This window comes from Camelina sativa, chromosome 10 (assembly GCF_000633955.1).
Source record: "Camelina sativa cultivar DH55 chromosome 10, Cs, whole genome shotgun sequence".
NCBI lineage: Eukaryota > Viridiplantae > Streptophyta > Magnoliopsida > Brassicales > Brassicaceae > Camelina > Camelina sativa.
The window spans coordinates 2,800,512-2,822,364 of NC_025694.1; the positions used below are offsets into that span (position 1 = coordinate 2,800,512).

General features: G+C 36.7%; 5 protein-coding genes, 1 long non-coding RNA gene, 1 other non-coding gene and 1 pseudogene across 7 annotated transcripts in view; 3 read left to right on the forward strand and 5 right to left on the reverse strand.

Annotated features, from left to right (window-relative positions):
- The window catches only part of LOC104716695 (SWI/SNF complex subunit SWI3D-like), a 5,623-nt gene extending 1,997 nt beyond the window's left edge, over positions 1 to 3,626 (reverse strand). Inside the window, exons 1-5 of the mRNA XM_010434112.2 lie at positions 3,049 to 3,626; positions 2,032 to 2,558; positions 1,243 to 1,906; positions 982 to 1,147; positions 272 to 867 (exon numbers count right to left, since the gene is read on the reverse strand). Coding sequence (XP_010432414.1) covers positions 272 to 867; positions 982 to 1,147; positions 1,243 to 1,906; positions 2,032 to 2,558; positions 3,049 to 3,502 — 2,407 coding nt within the window. The 5' untranslated portion in view covers positions 3,503 to 3,626. The remainder of the gene's footprint in view (positions 1 to 271; positions 868 to 981; positions 1,148 to 1,242; positions 1,907 to 2,031; positions 2,559 to 3,048) is intronic.
- LOC104716696 lies at positions 4,201 to 6,758 on the reverse strand. Its single transcript, XM_010434114.2, has 5 exons — positions 6,401 to 6,758; positions 5,859 to 6,094; positions 5,508 to 5,766; positions 4,608 to 4,943; positions 4,201 to 4,520 (listed from the first exon to the last, which is right to left on the reverse strand). Exons 1-5 carry the CDS (start codon positions 6,428 to 6,430, stop codon positions 4,347 to 4,349), a joined length of 1,035 nt encoding a protein of 344 aa, XP_010432416.1. The 5' UTR covers positions 6,431 to 6,758; the 3' UTR covers positions 4,201 to 4,346.
- LOC104716697 lies at positions 7,160 to 7,810 on the reverse strand. Its single transcript, XM_010434115.2, has one exon. It carries the CDS (start codon positions 7,762 to 7,764, stop codon positions 7,378 to 7,380), a length of 387 nt encoding a protein of 128 aa, XP_010432417.1. The 5' UTR covers positions 7,765 to 7,810; the 3' UTR covers positions 7,160 to 7,377.
- LOC104716699 lies at positions 10,646 to 12,343 on the reverse strand (annotated as a pseudogene).
- TRNAR-CCU lies at positions 12,392 to 12,464 on the forward strand. Its single transcript has one exon. It is a non-coding gene; the product is annotated as a tRNA-Arg (tRNA).
- Positions 12,524 to 14,025, forward strand: LOC104716698 (EKC/KEOPS complex subunit Tprkb-like). The gene is made up of 6 exons (XM_010434116.1): positions 12,524 to 12,693; positions 12,939 to 13,005; positions 13,101 to 13,223; positions 13,465 to 13,548; positions 13,637 to 13,723; positions 13,814 to 14,025. Exons 1-6 carry the CDS (start codon positions 12,623 to 12,625, stop codon positions 13,898 to 13,900), a joined length of 519 nt encoding a protein of 172 aa, XP_010432418.1. The 5' UTR covers positions 12,524 to 12,622; the 3' UTR covers positions 13,901 to 14,025.
- Positions 14,076 to 15,150, reverse strand: LOC104716700 (ethylene-responsive transcription factor ERF109). The gene has a single exon (XM_010434117.2). The coding sequence runs from the start codon at positions 15,019 to 15,021 to the stop codon at positions 14,197 to 14,199; it is 825 nt and encodes a 274-aa protein (XP_010432419.1). The 5' UTR covers positions 15,022 to 15,150; the 3' UTR covers positions 14,076 to 14,196.
- On the forward strand, positions 21,294 to 21,787 carry LOC104716704. The gene is made up of 2 exons (XR_756134.1): positions 21,294 to 21,551; positions 21,645 to 21,787. It is a non-coding gene; the product is annotated as an uncharacterized LOC104716704 (long non-coding RNA).

Sequence of the window (21,853 nt, forward strand, 5' to 3'; positions counted from 1 at the left end):
GAAAGTTGTCTGATATGATCTTCTTCTTGCTTTGCAAGATTCTTTGCCTTTACTGCTGCGGCTGAGATAGCGGAGATAGCTGCGCGCTTAAGCTTCTCGATGTTATGTTTGTCTTTTGTCCCTTCACAAACATCCTTCTCTTTCTTTCCTTCTTTCTTTGGACTTTCACCTGCAAAACAGTATTTAGACAATAACCCAATAAGATATACAAGAATCATGCTGTACAGGTAAAGTTTTCATGTGTAGAGAGAGTGGGAGAGAGAGAGAGAACCAGCTGTTCCATTTTCCGTTGCAGAAGCTGATCCAATGGGCTGCTGAACAACAGACGTGTCTGGAGGACTAAGAACATCCTTTGCACCCTCCTCCATAGCCTGTTGAACCTCCTCTCCTACTGTTTGGACCACATCTTGAGGATCCTTCTCTGACTGTAGTGTATCTTTCATCTCCACATCTTTTGATGCTTCTGGCTGAGAAGCATCATCTGCCGCTGACTGGGAGACAGTTGCTTGAGAGGCGTCTTTATTTTCACTACAAAGCTTATTCCCATCCTTCAAAGGTTCTTGAAGCTCCTTCCCTGAACATTTGTCCTGCGATTGACACATAACATCCGCTGGTTTCTCTGAAGTGTCAGTTGTGACTGGCTTACTTGATCTTTTTTCTTGTACGGCATCTGGTTTTGTAGTAGAATTTTCAGTTCGAGAGCCAGGTTGCTTTTCTTCAGAGACTGAATTCTGATTTTCTTTACCTGTGTCAGTATCCGGCATTTCCCTATCATCTGGATTCAAGGAGACGTCTTCTGCTTTCTGGTTTTTTTTTTCTGGTTGCTCATCTTTATGGACATTTTCATCATTATCCTCTGCATCCGCACTGCAAATGTCTTGCTAGTTTTAGATTTAAGAAAAAACAACCCATATCTCCAAAAGATTGAGAGCAGAACAAAAACATAGAATGTTGAGAAAGATTATCGTATAACTGCGAAACCTTTTAGATTCAGTTGATTCCTTCTTGTTGTCTGGTGGATCTTCTAGAATGTAACAATGTCTTGTAGCAAGCAACAGTCCCGAATTACTCTGAAGAGATTTTATGGAAGCCCGGGCTGACGCAGTAGCAACATCAGATCCTGCCAATCNAAAAAAAAAAAAAAAACCTTGCAAGATCAGAAAGGAAAGAGGGGGCGTTTGTAAATTAAGAAGAATCTTAGCAGTCCCCATGAATGCAAAGTTTCTGTGTTGCATAAACTACTTACCAGTCCCATGACAGGGTTTCCTAAATCAGCAAAGGAAAACGAGGCTTCAGGTGTGGAGGAATAACCAACATCTTCAAAAGCTTCAGCAAGAGCTTTCAGAGCAATGTTTTCGTCAGTCTCATCCTTACATCTTTCATCAGTGACGGTTTCTAGTTTGGGTGTTTTCTGGTCTGCTTCCACTTCATTAGTTTCTTCTTCAGGTTTGGAAGATTCCTGAGAGACTTTTCCTTCATTGTCCACTTCTGGTTCTGGAACTTCCTTCATAGTCTCATCTTCATCAACACGTGTCTTATTCTCTGCCTCTTCAGGTGTATCTTTTGGAACAGATTTATCATCTTTAGACACAGCTAAATCTGTCGTGTCTTTTGTGCTTGGATCTTTGTGGTCAATTTGATCAAGAAATGCATCCTCAATTGGCATTTGAAGAAAATGAAGCATACATTGAGCTTTTGTTTTTGTAGCAACATGCTCTGCAATCTCATTCCAATTTTCCTTGAAGATTTCTAAAGCTTCAAGGAGAAGAAGAGTCTCTTGATCAGTCCACTTCCCACTACCAACGCCAGGGGCCTCAGCAGGCTCCATTAGTATGAAATCAGAAGATGACATATCTGAGCTGAACTTGCCACTGTTAAAGCATTCCGTACATAAGTCAAAATCTGCCTGTCAAAAACTCAGTATTAGCATTTAAGTTTTAAATAAAAAGATTATAGTAGAAAAATACCTAAAAGAACGCAGTAATATCCATTTCTATGGATGAAATGAAAATAAGTAGAGAGATAAAACACCTGTTTCGGGCAGTGGTAGCGCTTGCGAGAGCAATCAGCTGAACAAGAATTGCAGTGATATTCGACTGCTGGACCCTCTTGTTTCAGCAATTCCTCAGCAGCAATCGGATCTGGAAACAACCCTGATGGTGTAGCTTGTGCTGTAAGACGAGGCTTGTGGACAATAGGAGGGCAAGCCTCATCAGCTTGAAATCGATATAAACTGTTAAGCAGTGACTCCTTATCCTCTAAATCATCATGATCAGGAGCCGTAGAACCAGTATCTGCTGGTGGAAATGGGTGGAAATTGATTAAGCCCCAGTAGTCCAAGAATTCCATCACCTCTTGCTTTGCCTCCGAGTCTCCAACCTCGAGTTCTGTTAAGTCTTTTAGTTCTATTTGTATGTTCGGATTGGAATGAAACTTCCTCATGATCCAATTCCGTATTTCCATATATACCTCAGAAGTGCGACCTTCCAACTTGCCATTAAAGAAAGAGGGTAATGAACGCTCCTCAAGCGGGTGAATTTTTTCCCATGAAAACCAACCTTCAAAGAATTTGAAGAACAGGAACCCAATTTACAGACTACTCAAAATGGGATAGTGCAAAATTATGTAAGATTAAACAACACCAACAACTCAAAATCTAAACCTAGATATCATATTACTTTCTAGCTCAACATTACCACAAGATAAGGACTAGGAGCATCAGTTCTGAATGATAAAAATGAGCATTCACATTCTACTTCAATCAGTCTTAAAGAATGAAATTTGTTCTAGTATCACAAGGTGTGACAGTATAACTTCATCTGGAATGCATCAAACACACTATATACATTCCCAGTGAGAGGAGTTCCAGAACCAAAATCTAGACTACCTCAAATTCTTTACTTGGCCTACTTTGGGAAAGTCTATCTCCATATAAAGTTTCGAAATTTGCAAAGAGCAAAACAGTGACAAATGTTAAAAAGATGAATAATTTGGTTTCAGTCTCAACCAAAAAAAAAAAAAAGCAGGAAGAAGTAGAAGAACACAAACCGCAATGATTAGGCACGACATGAACATTAGTGTCACGAGATCTAATAGCATCGAAATCAGCTTCGATCTTAGCCTCCAAAGCCTCCCACTCACGGATCGCCTTATTAAGCTCTTCCTCCTCCTTAGGCTTATCTCCATCCGTACCCACCGCAACATTCAAAAGCTCCGACTTAACCCCATCCGCCGCCGAAAGCAAATTACTCGGAGCCTGACGAGCTCTAGTTAAAGGCCCATTATGCACCGGAGAAAAAGACGCAAGCATCGCCTTCTCACGCGTCAACATCCTCTTAGACGGCGTAGAGGATGAGAAATTAGAACCCCCAAGAGCATTCGCTTTCCTTTTCAAACCTCCTCCACGGCGCCGTGTCGCCGGCATCGGCTCAGATGACGGAGTATCTCCAGTGCTACCACCAGAAGCTAGGGTTCCAGCAGAATCGCGCCGTTTCTCCTCCATCTTCTCTCACTCTCTCCCTCTCTCTCTCTCTCACTCAGTGTGTCTTTGCAATTTCCAGCTACAAAGACACCATCAAAACGTTGCTATTCCCAAATCCCAATTTCGCTTCTTCTAGTTGAAATCAACAAATTTGTATCGAACATGTGTTGAACTCCGCACGCCTGAGTGGTTTATTTCGGTTTAACTCAATCAATCTCCAATTAGCCTTCCGGTTCGACGGGTATACTTCGTTTGCTCAGAAATTAATTTCGGTTCTAACCGGTTTTTGGTTGTTGAGGTTGACAAAATATCTTAAAATCTCGCTCTGTGGCTTAAAATTATGATCAATGCCAAATCATAATGAAGATTGGGAAAAAAAGTAAAAAAGTGAAAGAGAAACAACAAAAACCCCTACAAGGTTGGTTTAATTCGGTTTCCATCAATCAATCTCGAATTAGCTTTTCGGTTCGATGGGTATACTTGGTTTAATCAGAAATTAATTTCGGTTCTAACCGGTTTCGGGTTATTGAGGTTGACAAAATATCTTAAAATCTCGCTCTGTGGTCAATTTCTTTTTATCAATACCAAATCATATAGCAAGATTCCCCGTCTTAAACTAATATGGGACCTCTGTCAAATTTTTAAAAAACCTAAAAACCCTTAATAAGTTTTTTTTTTTGAAAAAATTGGACCCTTCTGCTTAAAGAAATTTTTTAATATTTGGGATGGACCTATGGCATTTGCCTACTCTGCCATGGGGTAGAGACGGCCCTGCCAGAACAAGAAGATTGGTAAAAAAAGAGAGAGAGAAACAACAAAATTTCCTACAAGGTTTGGTTTTGATAATATATACAAAACTTAAAAATCATTTGCGGTGTTCTTGGAGTAAGAAATTTTCGAAACTGGTTCCTTTTAGTGTAGTCTGAATCTCTTCCCAATTCTGTACATGTTGTGACAATGTACCTCCATGAATCTTCACTTGCCGACTCTTTAGCTTACGTTTTGGGACCTTTAGAAACTCCTGTACATCGTCTAGTCTCTGCATCATTTTCAACATATATAAGATAATTTTACAAAACCAATGACTGAAACTAGTTTCAATAAGATAAAGATGTAAATAAATCACCGTGAGGTTCTTGACGACATCTTCGTAGTAGACAAGGATATGTCGAGTGGTGTTAAAGTAAGCCAATGCTTTTGAAGTCATATCTTGAATCTGCTTCAGCTCTGTTATCAAAAGTGTTGTGTTGATCATTGGCTTGTAACCCGCCAATATCTCAGCTTCTTTGGCCGAATGGGTGTGAGACTTGTGAGTCCCGTTTAACAGCTTAGCATCTCTGTCGTAAGAGTTTGCGAGTACTGATATCATGCGGCGCAGTAGGTTTTTCCTGAATAGGAAAACTGCAGAGACGCCTCGGGTTTTGAAGTATTCTACTATTTCTTCATGATGTTTCATTAGACCCTGCAATGTTTACGATGCAAAATCCATCATAAGATATAGTTATTGGGATGTTTACTAGTTCACTTGCTACTACATGGATCCTTCAATTCCCTCCACCATCAAATCACAGACTCATTCAACCTAACTTTTACTCAGTCCCAACTTTTACTCTCATCAACAGGGCCACATAGAAGCTCCCTAAATCAAAACATGTCTCTTTCACAAATGACATATCCTCAGAGTCTCCCTAATAGGTGAAGAGCACTGAGAGAAGGAAAGAGGTCATTCAAAACTACAACCTTATCTTTTCTTTAAGACCAGTCCCTGCAACATGATTCTCAACTTTACAACTATATTGCAAAAGCAAACATATATCTTTTTCAAGTTTAAAACATTGTAGCTCTTATCTAAACCAGATTCTATCACTTTAAACTCACAAGTAGTTAGTTATATGCAACAGTGACCAGTAGACAAAGATGGAATCTAGCAATCTCTTTGTGCAAGCATTCAAGCAGAGTCGAAAAGATACGAGTAAGGAAGACTAGAGATGTGTCACAATATGTCCGGGAATATCAGTGACTTTACCTGATTAAGCATCCATTTGAAGCCAACAGCGGAAGTGCATTCGTTCTTAGAGGCACTACTCAACCAGTCAAGATTATATACTTTGTCAAGAGTCTCAAAAATGGTGGAAACATTAGCCCTCCTATCTTTCACAGAAAATATCTCTCCATTGGAGCTTATATTAGTATGATTGTTAAGTAAAGTCTCAAACCAGCCACTACCAGATCTCTGCATCGAGAGAATCGCAAAGTACCTAATTGGTTGGCAAGAACATTCATCCCTAACACATTCAAAAACCCCACAAATCACTAATCAGTGTAACCGTAGACCCGAGAATCATTAAGTCTCAAACTTTTTGATCTATCATTTTACCTGTTATATGTCTTTGGTTTAGGATAATGCACAAAAGGAATGTCCCACGGTTCAATGTTAGGCTCAGGACAAGGCCTCTCAAACACTTCAACGTTCAAGAAACCATAGTTTGGGCTGACTCCTATTTGTTTAAGACAAATGGAGCAAATGTACACAGCACAAACCATTACAAAGAGGAGAACGACCATTCTCAAAACAAGTGAGGACTTTTTAGGAAGCTTCAAGACAAAACTATCCTGCAAAAGACAATACATTTATATACATCCTCGTGTTAATAAGCTTGTTTGTTTGTTTTAAGTCAAATGGGTACCAAAGTTTTGTCTGAATAAATTATAAAATCAAGAAAATCTCAGAATCTTTTATATTATAATGCCGGAAAGAATCAATTTTTATAGATTATAGAGTAAAGGAATAATGAAATTACACAACAACAAGGAGCTAAAACTACAGAAGATAACTCGTAATCAGATCAGACCACTCACGAGCAGATATAAAACAGGACAAGCGTTAAATAACCAACCACAGACACACAAAAAAAGTACCTTGGGGAGGAAAGAAGGGTCCTCGGCCATGGCTGCCTCGATTGAGAAAGAGAAATAGATTAGAGAGAGATGAAAAGATCAGAAGAGAAAGACATTGAATTTTTTCAGACACTCTGATAGAAAGAAAAAGAAACAATTTTTTATGGCCAAAAAAAAAGGAACAAACTTTATGATAAGAGAAGCTCAAAGACCGTTAGCTTTGGATTTGGGTAGCTCTTAGAATTTACGGATCTCGGATTTCTTATTATTAAACATTTAAAATGCGCCATTGGAATTTAAATGTTGATGATGATACCAGAAACAGAATTTGCAGAAAAAGCGTAAACACCGAGACGAACAGGTCGAGCTAGAAAACGACGTCGTTTCGTAACATGCACCCGTGCTTCACCACTATGGCCTCTTTTCAAATTATTTCTATTTAATTCGTGTCACACATGCCCTTTTTCATCAGTTTGACTTGTGCCTTTTGTTTGATTTTTTTTTTGCTATTAGTCGATCTCAATGCTTAAATTAAATGGATTATGGATGTTGTAAAAAATGACATTTGGTCAAATAAATCTGAATTTCTTGTTACACGTCTTCAACTAAAATTGCCATAAACAGAAAGAAAACAAATTTAAGTGTTGAGAATACTCTGACTCTGAGTTGTTGTAGAAAGGTTGATTTTGTTAATTCTCATTAAGTGTGGGGCGATGAGAAGTTGGAAAATAAACTCGATATTTATGTCGTCATTAATTTCTCCTTAAAGAAAAGCACCAAAACACACAAATAGAAGAAACTCTTCAACCGCAAACAATTTTTACATCGGCGAGGAACAGTGAAGAAGTGAAAAAAAAAAAAACAGAGAAAACACATTAAAGAGTAAATTAGTTCTACGAATAGAAGAAGCTAAAAAAAAAAACATTAGCGCAACGATTTAATAAGAAAAAGAAAAAACAACAAAAGAACCGTTGGTTGAAGAATTTAATCGCTTCTGATTAATGGTGATAAAACGAAGTTTTCTTGTGATCTTTCTTGGATCTCACGAATCCTAATCCTAATCTTTCTCTCCACCAACCACTCGACCCTTTTGATTTGCTTCTCGGCGAATCATCATCCTCTTCACTGAGTTCTTCCCTTAGAGTTGACATTCTCTTCGTCGTGTTTGCCTCTTCTTTTAGAGGCAAGATCATGCCATCGAAGAAGATTTCATCTGCTGTCGTCATGGAGAAGTTCTCGACTCCGAACTCAAAATCATCTGACGATGCTGGTGCCTCCTTGTACTTTATCATATCGTGCTTAGTAGCTGCGAAACCGCTAGAAAATGAGATCCTCGGCTCTGCGTATGAACCGTACTGATGTTGCTTCATGTTCGAACACTCCATCTCTCTCTCTCTCTCTCTCTCTCTCTCTCTCTCTCTCTCTCTCTCTCTCTCTCTCTCTCTCTCTCTCTCTCTCTCTCTCTCTCTCTCTCTCTCTCTCTCTCTCTCTCTCTCTCTCTCTCTCTCTCTCTCTCTCTCTCTCTCTCTCTCTCTCTCTCTCTCTCTCTCTCTCTCTCTCTCTCTCTCTCTCTCTCTCTCTCTCTCTCTCTCTCTCTCTCTCTCTCTCTCTCTCTCTCTCTCTCTCTCTCTCTCTCTCTCTCTCTCTCTCTCTCTCTCTCTCTCTCTCTCTCTCTCTCTCTCTCTCTCTCTCTCTCTCTCTCTCTCTCTCTCTCTCTCTCTCTCTCTCTCTCTCTCTCTCTCTCTCTCTCTCTCTCTCTCTCTCTCTCTCTCTCTCTCTCTCTTTTGTATTCTACTGTATGTATTTGTTGTAGTCTCTATAGGGAAAATGTTTCTATTTATATGATACATTGTAGGAGTCACATCTTTTTATTTTATACCAATATGAATAGATATATATAAATTTATTATTGTGTTTGATAGATCACACACACACAAAGATCTAAGGTTAGATTATTAATTANCACTCGACCCTTTTGATTTGCTTCTCGGCGAATCATCATCCTCTTCACTGAGTTCTTCCCTTAGAGTTGACATTCTCTTCGTCGTGTTTGCCNGGGAAAAGTTAAAAAAGCTTGGTCTCTTGATACACAAGAAGAGCCATTTTATATTAAGATCACAAAACAGTACTGCATTACTACTTCTTTTAATTTAAATTGTTAGAGAAGATAAAACCCTAAATTAACGCAAAGGGATCGGATGTCTTAAGCACATGAACGTTTTAAGTTTTATGCACATGCATTTCCAAAATAGTCTCATGCAATTTCTGAGAAATTTCCCTAACATAGTTGTTTTATGCTTTTAATAGAAACGGGGATAAAAATAGTAATAATTGTTGGCTTTCCAAAGTCTCCAAAGGTTTTACAAGATTTGTTTATGTTCATAACTAAAACTAAAGAACAAATATAACATAAAACTGGAGGCTGAGTGTGATTAATAAATAGTTAATTCTCATAGTTATACACATCTTAAAAGACCCATGCATGTGACAATGATAGCTGTAATTGCAAAATGTAATTACTAATTTGAGTTCCCACGCAACTAGGTTTCCGACAAACCGTAACCAGTAATTATACACACACGTTGCTCTTCTTCTTACTCCACGCCAACCAAGAAACCTCATTTTTACAATTACAGACAAAACGGATATAATTAACTCTATACTATTTCTTATTGCATATGGTATCTGATGTATAGTACTACTATATATTGTCTCGAACCTTCCCAATTTTTTGATAAATATGTTAGCATAATATATACCTAACCTAAGTGTATATATATCTCATTTATCTCTTACATGGATAATGGGAGAAAAGAAAAGAATATATTAATATGTGCGTGACGTAGTCTGCTTCTGTATATATATTATATATGAAATTAGGGTGAATATCCTATAAATGGTCTCCCATATAGTGAACAAGCGTTGTCTCTTGCAGTTTACAAAATATGAGAAAGTTTTGTCTTCTTGTGAATGATTAATCCATCAGCAGCATTATTAAAACGTAACAAAAACAAAGGCTCGATGTACAAGGACGGATCTTGGATTCACTTGTTATTGTGTGACATACTATTTAAAATAAATAAACAACAATAAAAAAAGAGGTTCTGTGAACTTCGTGCTGCTTTCCACTTCCACTCCATTTCGTACACTCAAACCAACTTCGTTACTCGTTAGTCAATGTCGGTGTTGTCTTCTAACGAAGCAATCGTGATGATTCTAGTTTTAGGTTAGGATATATATGGCTGGATGGGCAAAAACTATTCAGAAATATACATCTCGATGATTTGTAGTTTTCTATAGAGGACGTTACATCCATCCTTTTTATACAGTACTTGGCAAACATTAATAACTAAAATGAGAAACTTAAATGTGGCGTGTACGTGCTGGATGTTCGTTTCGATGAGATGTTATAATAAGGTTCGAATAATATGTTGCTCTGGTATGTGACAAGTGACAACAGTCGATAAACTGGACAATAAGAAAACTAGGAAATGTATATCAGAATTAATAATACAAAAGAAATATGTGAATACCGAATGTATTTGCTATATATATTAGCATATAAGTATTATACTATTATGTAACACTCTCATTTGCAACGAGGCACCTTTACGAAGCTAATGAAAACATTGTATCTTATATCTTTCTACTGATATAGTGATATCCAACCTCGTAATTTACTAGCTAGTTGAAGTCTATATCTATTGCAAAAAGAAGTGTTTAGGGCAATAACAAAAACTCTCGTGTGTTTATTTTTGGAAAAGAAAAGAAAAAAACAAATGCTTTTACCAAAAAACAAATAAAGAAACAAGAGAGAGTTTCGTTAAGCTTCTGTTTCTTGTTGTTTATCATCTTAAGATTCTTAACCATTTAGACAGTTATTTGGTAGGCTATGTTATTATAGAATTATTAGGTCCATTAAAATTCATTCGGCCCATTGGTTCGTGTTGATAGGGTTAGTCTGAACTAAAGGACTAAACTATTTTTTGGTTGGTCAGACTCGTTGACGGTTTGACTACTTTATATGAAGAAAACAAGACACAGGAACAAGAAAGTAAAAAATCGGTTCCTACCAAAAAAAAAAAGTAAAAAATCGGTGATAACCCTCCAACTCCAATACTTGGGCAGACAACGCATGTTTCTCAATAATTTTGTTATTATTATTTATTGACATGAAAGGAATGTGCACTTGACATAAAATAAAAAGTTGCATGGATCTTAACTAGGAAGTCATTGATGTTTCAACAAGATGGTGTAGGGGCAGGACCTCACTAGGTCTAGATGGCTTTTTCCTTGTCAAAAGTATCGAGAAGCTGATATATGGTTGTGACGGCAAGTAAGATTCCGGTCCCTGAGCCAATGGCTCCCGTGAGGTCGGCGAGAACAGTGAGTGCACCAATGCACATTCCTCCAAAGGCGGCTGCTGTTGGGATATAACGGTTGAGCTCCTTTTGCAGATTGGAGTCTCTGTGTCCAGACATCACCATGTGTTGCTCCTTGAGCTGTTTACGTCTCTAGCAGAGCTTCCCGAGACTTGAATCCACGTCACCGAGAGAAACGCGCAAGCAGAGAGCATGAAGACTATGTAAAAGAGTGCGTGGAAGGGATGAGCTGCCATGTCCGTCAAGCTTACTGGAGCTGTGATCAAGTAAGCAAGACCACCGACTGGTACGGACTCTCTCCACTGCCCAAGTAAGTTCACCAAGAAGTTGCCACTGAAGTTACGGTGAAGAAGCAGAGAGATGAAGTAGATATTTGAGACGAGCGCAGATTGGAGTATGATAGGCATGTTGGAGGTGTAGAATAGCTTGATCGGGTAGTTAGCTTGACCACCACGGCGATCCTTTGACCTAACTGGCAAGACAACGCGGAAACCTTGGATGTAGACGACGATGAGGAAGACCAAAACCGTTGCGAGCAAGTTTGTAACGTTTAGAAGGCTTTGCCTGAAGAAAGCTTGTCGAATGCTGCTGGACTTGGTTATCAGGTTATGGAAGAGCGAGACCACAGCACCTTCGAACTCTGGTCTATAGGAGCGTGTGATGATGACAGGGCTACACGCTTTCCAGATAACGCTTTCGCAGAGATTGGTCGTTATGAAAAGGGAGATCGCTGAGCCAAGACCGTATCCCTTTTGGAGAAGCTCGTCGAGGCAGATAACGATGATTACGGCGAAGACAAGCTGCAGGACGATGAGTACTGCGTTTCCGAGACCGAGCTGCGCAACAGGACCGTACATTCCAGAAAGAACATATGCCATGGCTTGACCAAGGGCGATTAGAATGCCAAGAAGCTTCTGGGCCAGAGCGCGATCCTCATTGGGGAGCTGAATGATCTTTGAGCCAGTCAATAGCTGAATGACGAGCCCTGATGTGAGGATTGGACAGATACCTAGCTCATGACGGTGCCGCGGCTCGATGCGAGAGTGGCACGCGTCCAGTAGAAGGGATCGGCACCGGTCATGGAGTGGATGCCGTAGAGAGGAAGCTGACTACAAACGAGAAACAAGAAGAGAGCGGTCAGAGTGTAGATGACCCTCTTCCTCAACGGAACGTTCTTCTCCAAGTTACCACTTTGTACCTCTGGCACAAACCCCAATAATGGTTTCACTACACGAAATACACTTCCCATTCTTTCTCTCTCGATGTAACTATCTTTCTTCTGTCTAGACTTAGATTGCTTTCGTAAGAAAAAATATGAATAACTTGTGTTCATGGTGCAGCCTTTTTATATGGGTTTCACTATCTCTTCTAATCCAAGAAATCTTCCTCAATCCTCACCACTTTGTTTGTTGTTTCCTTCTTCTACTCTGTTTCGTGTTTACGTTTAGCCGCTTATCGGACAACTTGGGCACAAAATCAACGGAGTAGGCCCTTTAAGATCGACCCCGGCCCAATATGTGAGTTCTTTTCTAAAATCAAATTTAACGGTTTAAGTTAAGATAAGCAATGGCTCTAGTTCAGTGAATATGTTTATTAGATATTTATTAACTGAGAATAGAGAACATGACGAGCGCCTGTAGCTCAGTGGATAGAGCGTCTGTTTCCTAAGCAGAAAGTTGAAGGTTCGACCCCTTCCTGGCGCGTATGTTTTTTTTTTCTTTCTTCTTATGAAGATGTTCTAGAAGGAAGAGGTACTAATATTTGAATAGTCTTCTTCTGACTTCGCCGAATGAAATCATCTATCTCCGGCGAAGTAAAAAACCCTAAATCTTCCTTCTTATTTTCGCCGCCGATTTAAGCTATGAAGGTTTTCCATCTTGACCGTGGAAACACTCTCTCTGTCTCCCTCTTCTCCGATGTCACCAACTCCAAGTACTCTCTCTCTCTCTCTTTCTCGATTTTTTTTTTCCATAACTCAGCAATTCTTGATTTGGTTATGAGAAGATAAAATTTGCGTTACTAGATTGTGTTTGTTTACTTGATTGAAACTTCTTAATCAGGGACTTATAAACAATTTGGGGAAACTCTGTTTAGTTTAAAGCCTCTTCCTTTATCTTCCCCCAAGTTTTGATTTTGTGTGGGGTGAGATCTGAAACTTAAACATTTGAGTGTTTCAGGGAGCTCTTGACTTCGATACTAGATGGAAGTTTGAAGGTTGAAGTCTCATTTCTCAATGCATTACTTGTAAGTTTTTTTTTATTGTTGTATCTTCCGTTTTCACATTCTAAACGGAATTCTTAGATTTCTTCAGCTTAACGTATTGTGTGTATCATCATCAGATTCCAGACATTTTCCCTCTATTGGCTGCTGCTCAGAAAGCACTTGTCTCCAACTCACGCGGTTCCTTATCAACCCGAACTCTTCATTCTGAGCTCGTTTACAATTACTCCGGATCTAAGCATGTAAGAACAATCTTTTCTTCTGCTTCTTTAGCCATTCCTGTCTACTTCTGATAAGCAAATGGCTTTAGTTCTGTTGGTCAAGCTTTAGCCTAGGACTTATAATGCAGCAGATTCTAGCTATTGTGAGTTGGTTAGAGAGTCTTTCATTAATCAAGTTTCTCTGGTTTGGTTGAATTGTCATTAAGAATAGTAGTTTTCTCAGACTTATCTAACATTGTTGTTCGTTTCTTTTTTCAACTAGATCACAGAATCATTGAAACGATGTGGGATTTCTGAGACTTCTACTTACATTCTAGCTGCCCGTTTCAATGCTTCTCCTGTCGAGGTCATAATCTCTTCAACCATCTAAGAACTGACTTACTTTTTTTTCAGTTATGTTTATCGACCATGACATGTTTTGAGATCAAAACCAGATGGAAGAGGTAGCGAAATTGATCAACGGGAAGGAGATCGATTTGGAGGAATTGAAGACACATGCAAATCAAGCCAATATACTAAAGGTAATGTTTTTTGGTAAAAGTTAAAAAAAAACCCTTTTAGTTAGCATCCTGTATTATAGGAATGATCTCTCTCACATCAAATTCTTTCAGCATTATAAGATAACTAGCCAAGAACTTGGGGTTTCCTCTCTCGGAGATGCAATTGTTTGTCGGATTGCAGCACGCGACGCATTGTAAAAGAAGAGATGTCTCTTTGTTTCTTTCTGTAATCACCAATTATAGTTTTCTCCTTTATAAACAAATTTGACTATTTGTTTGTAATTTAACTCCTTTATTTACTCTCCTCAGATAAGTTTAGCTCAGTTCTTTTTTTGTTATGAGATAAACATCGAATTGACTACAACACACAAAATTGAGGCTACTAATTACATGTCCTTTTCCCAAATATAGTCCAAAGAATCTACAAGGCATATAACAACAAACCAATGAGTTTGTTTGGTTCACTTTGAACAAGCTAGCTAGTGGCACTCTTATCACTGGAACATATCAGCAATAGTGTTTCCTGAATCCGAAGAATCTCCATTCCCAAAGTCCATCATCATCATCATATTCATCCATTCTTCCATATTGCAGTCCCCTCCTTCTCCTCCGCGCCATTGCTCTGCTTCTACAGAATCCGTGGCACTCACGCTCGCGCTCGCACTTACACTCGCGTTTGCTCCTATATCATCAGCAGCAACTGGAGATGAAACAGAAGAAGTGTAGTCCACAAAGGGGAAGTTGAGTTTAGCTCTTGGCCCACGGAATCCAATGGCGGCTTTGTCATAAGCTCGAGCCGCATCCTCAGCGGTTTCGAAAGTGCCAAGCCAAACACGTGTGGCTCTCTTAGGATCCCTGATCTCAGCTGCAAATTTTCCCCAAGGTCTCTGCCTAACTCCTCTGAAACCATTCTTCTTGTTCTTCCTCTTCCTGATTTTCCCGCCGCCTTCCGACTTCTTCGCTGCCGCCGCCGCCGCCGCGGAGCTCCCTTTTCTACTACCGCTAGTGATCTCTTCCTCTTGTTGAATATTTTCAATCCTCTGATTTGGCGTGAAAAAGTAGTCGCAGCCGAGACATCCTTCGATCCTACACACTTGACAAGTGTCGGAATCAGAACGAGGCATTCCCGCGCTTATCACTGTGCTGTCCCCGGAAAAACCATGAAACGGCGTCGTATCGTTTTCCCCTGACATGACGTGCTGCAAAGCGGAGACTATAACTGAAAGCTCTTGCTCCGGTGACAGCTGTTCCTTTTGGTAATGGATCCGGGTTGAGGCTGGAGCTCCGACGAATTCGGTTCTGTTGTTAGGATAATGCATACCCAAACTGTCGATTTCGATCTTGAATTTCGAATCTTCTTTTTATTATTTTTTTTGGGTTCTTGTGTGACTCTTGAGAGTGTTTTTTAGAAGCACCTGGAGAGATAGATGAACAGGTTTTGATTTTGGTGTGAGTTTGGGAGACTGAAAGTGGAAAGAAGCTCTATTTATACGATGGCTCCGTGTTTTTCAAAATATCTACGTGGCTTGCTAAGCTGGCACACTCTTCAGACACGGGGTCGTTTTATTATCTGGTCTTTTTTGGAAACACGTGCTTTATTTCCTCGAATGTTTTTTGATGTCGACAATGACATCTTTTGTTTTTTTTTATCATTTTTGTTCTGTGTTTAGATGATAATGACATTTCTTTAAACATAATAGTAGTATAGTATTTTTAATCATTTCATCATACATGACGCCTTTTCAAGAACTGCTTCTTCTTTTTTTTTTTGGTGTTTGGTAGTAGTATTTATTTAATTAAAGATTGTGCTTATCAATTGTTCCTTTTTAACACAGTTTACAATCAAAAAATTTAAACATGTTTTTATGCGTTTTAAATCATCTAGGTACGTGCGTGACTGATTGGCTTAGAATAAATCACGTGCCTTTAATTTATCTTATGATTTCACATGTTATATTATTTGAGCAATGATGGCCTTCACAGTCATGAATAGAGAGATTAATTTGTCTTTCTACTTGATGACTAGATCCATCGTTTCGAAACTCAAAAGTATATATCTTTTACCTTTCTATACTCAATCAGAAAATCAATTTTGAGAGTTATGCCAATAGACATGTGTAACATTACAATAACATTTTGATTCGAACAACCTATGGTAAATCATTCTGTCCTATGATTAAATTGCACAGTGGTCAGAAACTTTTTTTTTTAAGGATTATAATTAGATGATAAAAAAATAATGATTTCACAAATTTCACAAAATGGTGATCACTCGTCAAAGTCGCACTCTTCAATTCGTGTTGCTTCATTTATAAATTATGCAAACGTTCAAAAATTGTTGTTAATTAACAACCCAAAACTTATTTAAACACTATTCAATAATGAGTATTGTATAAAGGATTACGGTCACTACTAGTCAAACTATACATATGATTTTTTCAACAGTCTTTTTGACACATAGAATAGGAAAAAACATATAGCAAAATAACTCTGTTAATCTGTATTATTATATAAAAAAGATGTACACATGAAATCCAACATTTAAAAGAGAGAATCAATGAGAAATTCACCTAATACAAGACAGAATTAATTTTCTTGGGATATTATTGATTTCTATAATTTGGAAAAAAAGTTATAAAAAAAAAGTTAGGAAAGAAATGGAGTAAAGGAGAAAATGAGGTATAACTTAAGTCAAAGGTTAGACAAATGAAAAGAGAATAGAAGGTTTGACCGTTTCTAATATGATCTCACGTGATCTAGAAGAAGTTGAAGTGTATGTCTGATCATGGATATGCTTAACTGGCTTCTGAATTCACTTAAAACTGTGTTGACACTCTCATGGATATGCTTAGCTGGCTTCTGAATTCACTTAAAATTGTGTTGACACTTCTCCACGCTGACCCACCACGTCTTTGCTTTGAAGACTCTCTTCACGTGCCATACATAAGTCTTTGACTTTGTCCGTATCCGAGAATTATCAAACGGGACAGATATCTGACTCTACTTGATATCATAAAGACAAAAACTAATATATCCACTAGGGCACTACACTACCGTCTTTCTCTTTTTTTTTTCTTTTTTTTTTGAACAATTTTTTCTTTATTTATAAATATGTTTCTTGAAGAAACAAATTTAGATATCTCTAAATCTTCGTTTTAAAATCTATTGAAAATATATACTAGTTAACAAAAAAAACTGTAGGGTACTTGCTTCAAAGCGTATAATACATTTGTGTCTTTTACTGGAGATAGTATTCCTATTGTAGAAAATATGGGGTTTTTTTTCTAAATGAAAACAAATGAAAATTGCAAAGTACAAAAGAATATTTTTACAGTTTCTGAAATATTTATAGAATAAAATAAAAAAACTAAACTACAAAAGAATCTTACTAATAAACTAGGTATAGGATCCGTGCGTTGCACGGGAGTATCCCAATTAAAATTTAATTTCCTATAATTTAATTATGGTCGATTTACTTATCTGTAGATTCGAAAGAGTGAACTGGTGGAAATGATGAATTGATGATGATAGGAATATCATATATATAGGGGTAGTAAGTCTAATGTGGGTTTATGTTTTAATTTTTTAAAAGATTTACTTCCGTCCAAGTAAATTGTTTCGATTGAAGTAGAAAATCTTTTTTTCTAGTGAATTTAGCAGTTACTTAGTAATCAAATATTTTTTTTCTGTTTAATTGATACTGATAATCTCCGAAGTATCATAGAAAAAATAATCCAAAAATAGCGAAAGTTTTTGGAATAAAAAAACATAATATATTGTATATATTTATAATAAATAATTATTATTTTTTTTTTCTAAAATTTTATCCAAATATTTATATATTCGTTATTTACAAAATCATCAAAATAAATATATTTCCGTTTTATACTATTTTTGTATGCATTTCATTCTCATATAAGATTAGAGTGTGAATTTTAAGTGTTAGAGAATATTTAGTTGTAGTTTGTAGAACTAAACATATTAATCCGTAGTAGGTTTAAAGTTAAAACATATTTATAAGAAGGAGAAAAAAACATATGTTTTACGAAAATGTAATTATTATATATGGACTTTATGTAATTGGTATTAGGATAATATATATAGTTTTTGATATAAGGCTATAATGTGTATGTGATGAATAAAGAGGTGTGCTTTAAATTAATTTAATTCGAATAAGATACACATGATAATGAAATATTAAAATATTTTTTAAATACATATTTTTTTTATTGATAATGAAATCCTTTACTCTAAAAGAGTATTAGTTTTGTAGTCTTCACGGCTTAGTTTAATTCTCTTACTGAAACAAAATCTTTATCGAGTCCAGTTGGTTATTTGGTTTGGTACGTGTAGCATAACAGCTTCCTCCTGTTCAAATTTAAGATAGATTTTATTAGTGAGGAGTTGTATGTGTAAAGAAATGACACTGTACTTGTGTAACCTTAAAAAATATCTTATCGAAACCAATGATGAGAAATAAAAGATGTAAAGCTTAGCAAGAAGTCATGTGAAAATTATTGAATGTAAAGAAGAATCCCTAATATATAGGTGAGGGGATATGTTGTGCGGCTTGTGGCTCTTCGGGTAGGGGTTTTTTTTAATCGGATTTTTTTTTTTAAATAAATGCAATAGCACATAATCGTAAATAATTAGATGTTTTGAGAGTTAAATGATTAGATGTGTTCTGAGTTCTGTAATGCTGACACATCAGTTTTTTCTTCAAAATGGTTCCCTTTTAATATATAAGGGATATTTTAGAAAATTAAAAACACGTATATATTTCCCTAAAGTTAAAAGGATCACAATTGTTTTCTTTGTTTAGATCAACCATGCTTATATAAATCGTTGACAAAAGTCAACAAATTATATACAAGTTCAAAAACAAAGAGTCAACAAATTAAGTTATCCTTTTTATATAAAAAGTGTGTTTATGAATGTTCTATTTTATTTTACAAAGCACAAACTTTGACTTAAAATTACTTTTTTTTTTGTCGCCGACTTAAAATGACATTTTTTACAGTTAATAAAATAAATCTTTATAAAGCAATGTATTTATTATATGTATCAATGTATGTATGTGAGTAAGGGCGGCAGGCTACGATTCAAGTTTTTTTTTTTTAAATGGAACAAAGAAGTTAAAAAGCTCACCATAGGCGGCAGAGAGAGAGAGAGAGGCACAAGCACGTTGAGCACGTGCTGTAACGCAAGAACACGTTTTAGTGCTGACCAAAAAACGTTTTTATTCGCAATCTCGCCCGCGTCATAACTTTTTCACTTTATCTTTTCTGTTTTCCATTAACCAGTCAGATTCTTTGTATTAGTACTAATCACTGATTTTTTTTAATTAATAACAGTCAATCAACAACTCTTTATGCTTATTTTTAGTGTTTCTATTTCATTGTTTATGAACCACAGTATAATTCTTCAACTCTAACTTTGCTAATTAAAAAATATCTCAACAACTAAAACCGTCCAACTTTCAGATTAGGTGTTTTTGTCGTGTCGATCGATCGACTAAATTTTATTATTTTAGCTGGGTGGATAATTATCTGAAAATGGTATCGTCAATTTGCATAAGGATTATAGTAAAGCGTTTAATGTATCAATCTTTTATTTATTAATTATTTATTATTTATTTTTGGGTAACAATGCCAATTGTTAAGTAATGTATGTATCAATTTTACGATAGATTCAATCAAAGATTTGATGATTGTGTTTAAGATCGACTGTGCTTAGTATTATCATAGTTGTAAAAGTAAAAGACGAATGAATTCTTCTCATTGAAAAAATACGATTGAGAATAGCTTCATGGACAGCTAGAATGCTCTCTTTTGCTGGTTTTTGAATTTGGAGAAAGTTACTTAAATACAGGGACTTGGCAAAGCAGTTTTTTAAGATGGAAGTTCATAATGGTGAATCAACTTCTTTCTGGTATAATAACTGGTGCTCTATGGGCTGTTCGCACGATAAACTGGGTGACTGGGGATTCGTCGATATGGGAATCTCAAAAATAAGTACTCTGGCTGAAGTAATGGCTTTGCCGAGAAGAAGAAGACATCGGTTTCCCTCCCTTACCGCAGTGGAGGCGGAAATACAGAAACAACAACTATCTCGATCCCAGGGCGAAGATATACTTATGTGGAAAGGGAAAAATGATTGTTACGGAACAACTTCTCAACTAAGGAGACATGGAATCATATCCACGTTGCTCGGCCACAAATGACCAATCACAAAGCGATTTGGTCTCACACGCTACTCCTAAGTATGCCTTCCTTACCTGGTTGGTCGTTTAGAACAGAGTGGCGACCGGCGAAAGAATGTAGTTGTGGAATCCGCATGCTAATACGAGTTGCATCTTCTGCAGTCACCCGCTGGAGACGAGGGAACATCTCTTCTTTCAGTGTTCATATTCGCAGTTGGTGTGGGAAGGTTTAACCAAAAAGCTTTTAAGGGACAAGCACACAAATCATTTCAATGATGTTTTTGCTCTTCTTGCTGGTAATGCTCTCGACAAAATGCACAAAATTATTCTGGGATATGCTCTTCAAACCACCATCTATTCACTCTGGAGAGAAAGAAACGGGAGACGATACGGTGAACCCCTCTCGACGACGGAACAACTGATCAAGCTAATAGACAAGATTATACGCAACCGACTAAGTACAATTAACGGAAGCAAGGACACTATCATTCAAGTCTGGTTTGCAACCAGATTTTATTGAATGAGATTTTAAAACGTGTTCTAAAGTTTTTTTCAACACAAACTTTGTAAAACGTTTATTTTTCGTTTGAATATAATTTAACATTAATTAAAAATATATATATATGCTATACAAAAAACAAGTATATCCCAAAAAGTCTCAACGTAGCCTAGGCATAACAAAAAGACACATGCTCTCTTGATATATTCTCTTATAGATACGAACTCTTATTTATTAGAGCTTACATACTGGTTGAAATTATCTTCAATTAATTAGCTTTTTAAAAGTCGTCCAGTGTTTCAACTACTTATTGGTTTTTAAACTAGCTTCTAGTCCATGTTTCAACTCTCTAATCAGGTTTTCAACAATCACACACACACAGCAAATGAGTTATTCAGATTGCTTTAAATTCAAATTCAGGGTGGTAGTTTGGATTTGAAAGCGTTGGGTGACTTTCATTAAATTGTCCTCATGTTATATAGCATTATTCCATCAATACAAAGTACAAACCACACACATATATATATATATACTCACTAACTGAATAGAATTTGCCATATATATATATATATATATACAACAAAAAAATTTATTAAAGCGTGCTCTATGAAGATGATACTGACAAGTGACAACTGACAATTTTGGAATGATGCATACATGGTTATCTTTAGTTGAAAATAGTGAAATACTATGAACTAATGTATTGATTGAATTAAAGAGGTTTTCAAGAAATGTCAAGAAAGGACCCACAAAGCTGCAAGTATAAAAGGAAAAAGAAAAAACATTGTATGGCCAAAAGTTGTCAAAATCATTAAAGATAATATAATTTAGTTAACGTCGACATTGTAATACTACTAAACGATAATATAAATTATGATCCAAATCTGAGTGTTTAAATTTAGCTAATCAACTTTAGGTTCGTTCGTAATATTTATTTACTATGATAGCGGAAGTTACTAGTCTCGGACTCGAAACAGAGTAGCTGGCTCTGTTTATCTCAAAATTAAGTCACAAAAGCTTTCAAGATTAATTCTTATCCTCTCTCAATTTTTTATTCGTTGTTTCTTCTCACTTCTGGTGAATCAAATTTCCAACCAATAAAATCAACAAGGGAGATCTCACGAGGATGATGAAGAAGGAACATGAAGGTACATAACTTTATTTAGTTTCACTCAAACAAGTCTTATACTCATATTTAGTGAGTGGTTCCTCTGTTTCTTTATCTTTACTCTTTGTGACAGAGGATTTTGTGGAAACCATCAAGATCCGACCTGTATATCCATGGATGATCTCATCTTTTCTTCTTACTCCATCTGAAACACTCAAGACTAATATCTATTGTTTTAAGACTTAAAAAACTGATTTCAGTAGTTTTTGCTTATTCTATCAATTTCTCATGTAATTTATATCAGTTATAGCGGTTTTAATGTTCTGAAAACATAAGTAAATA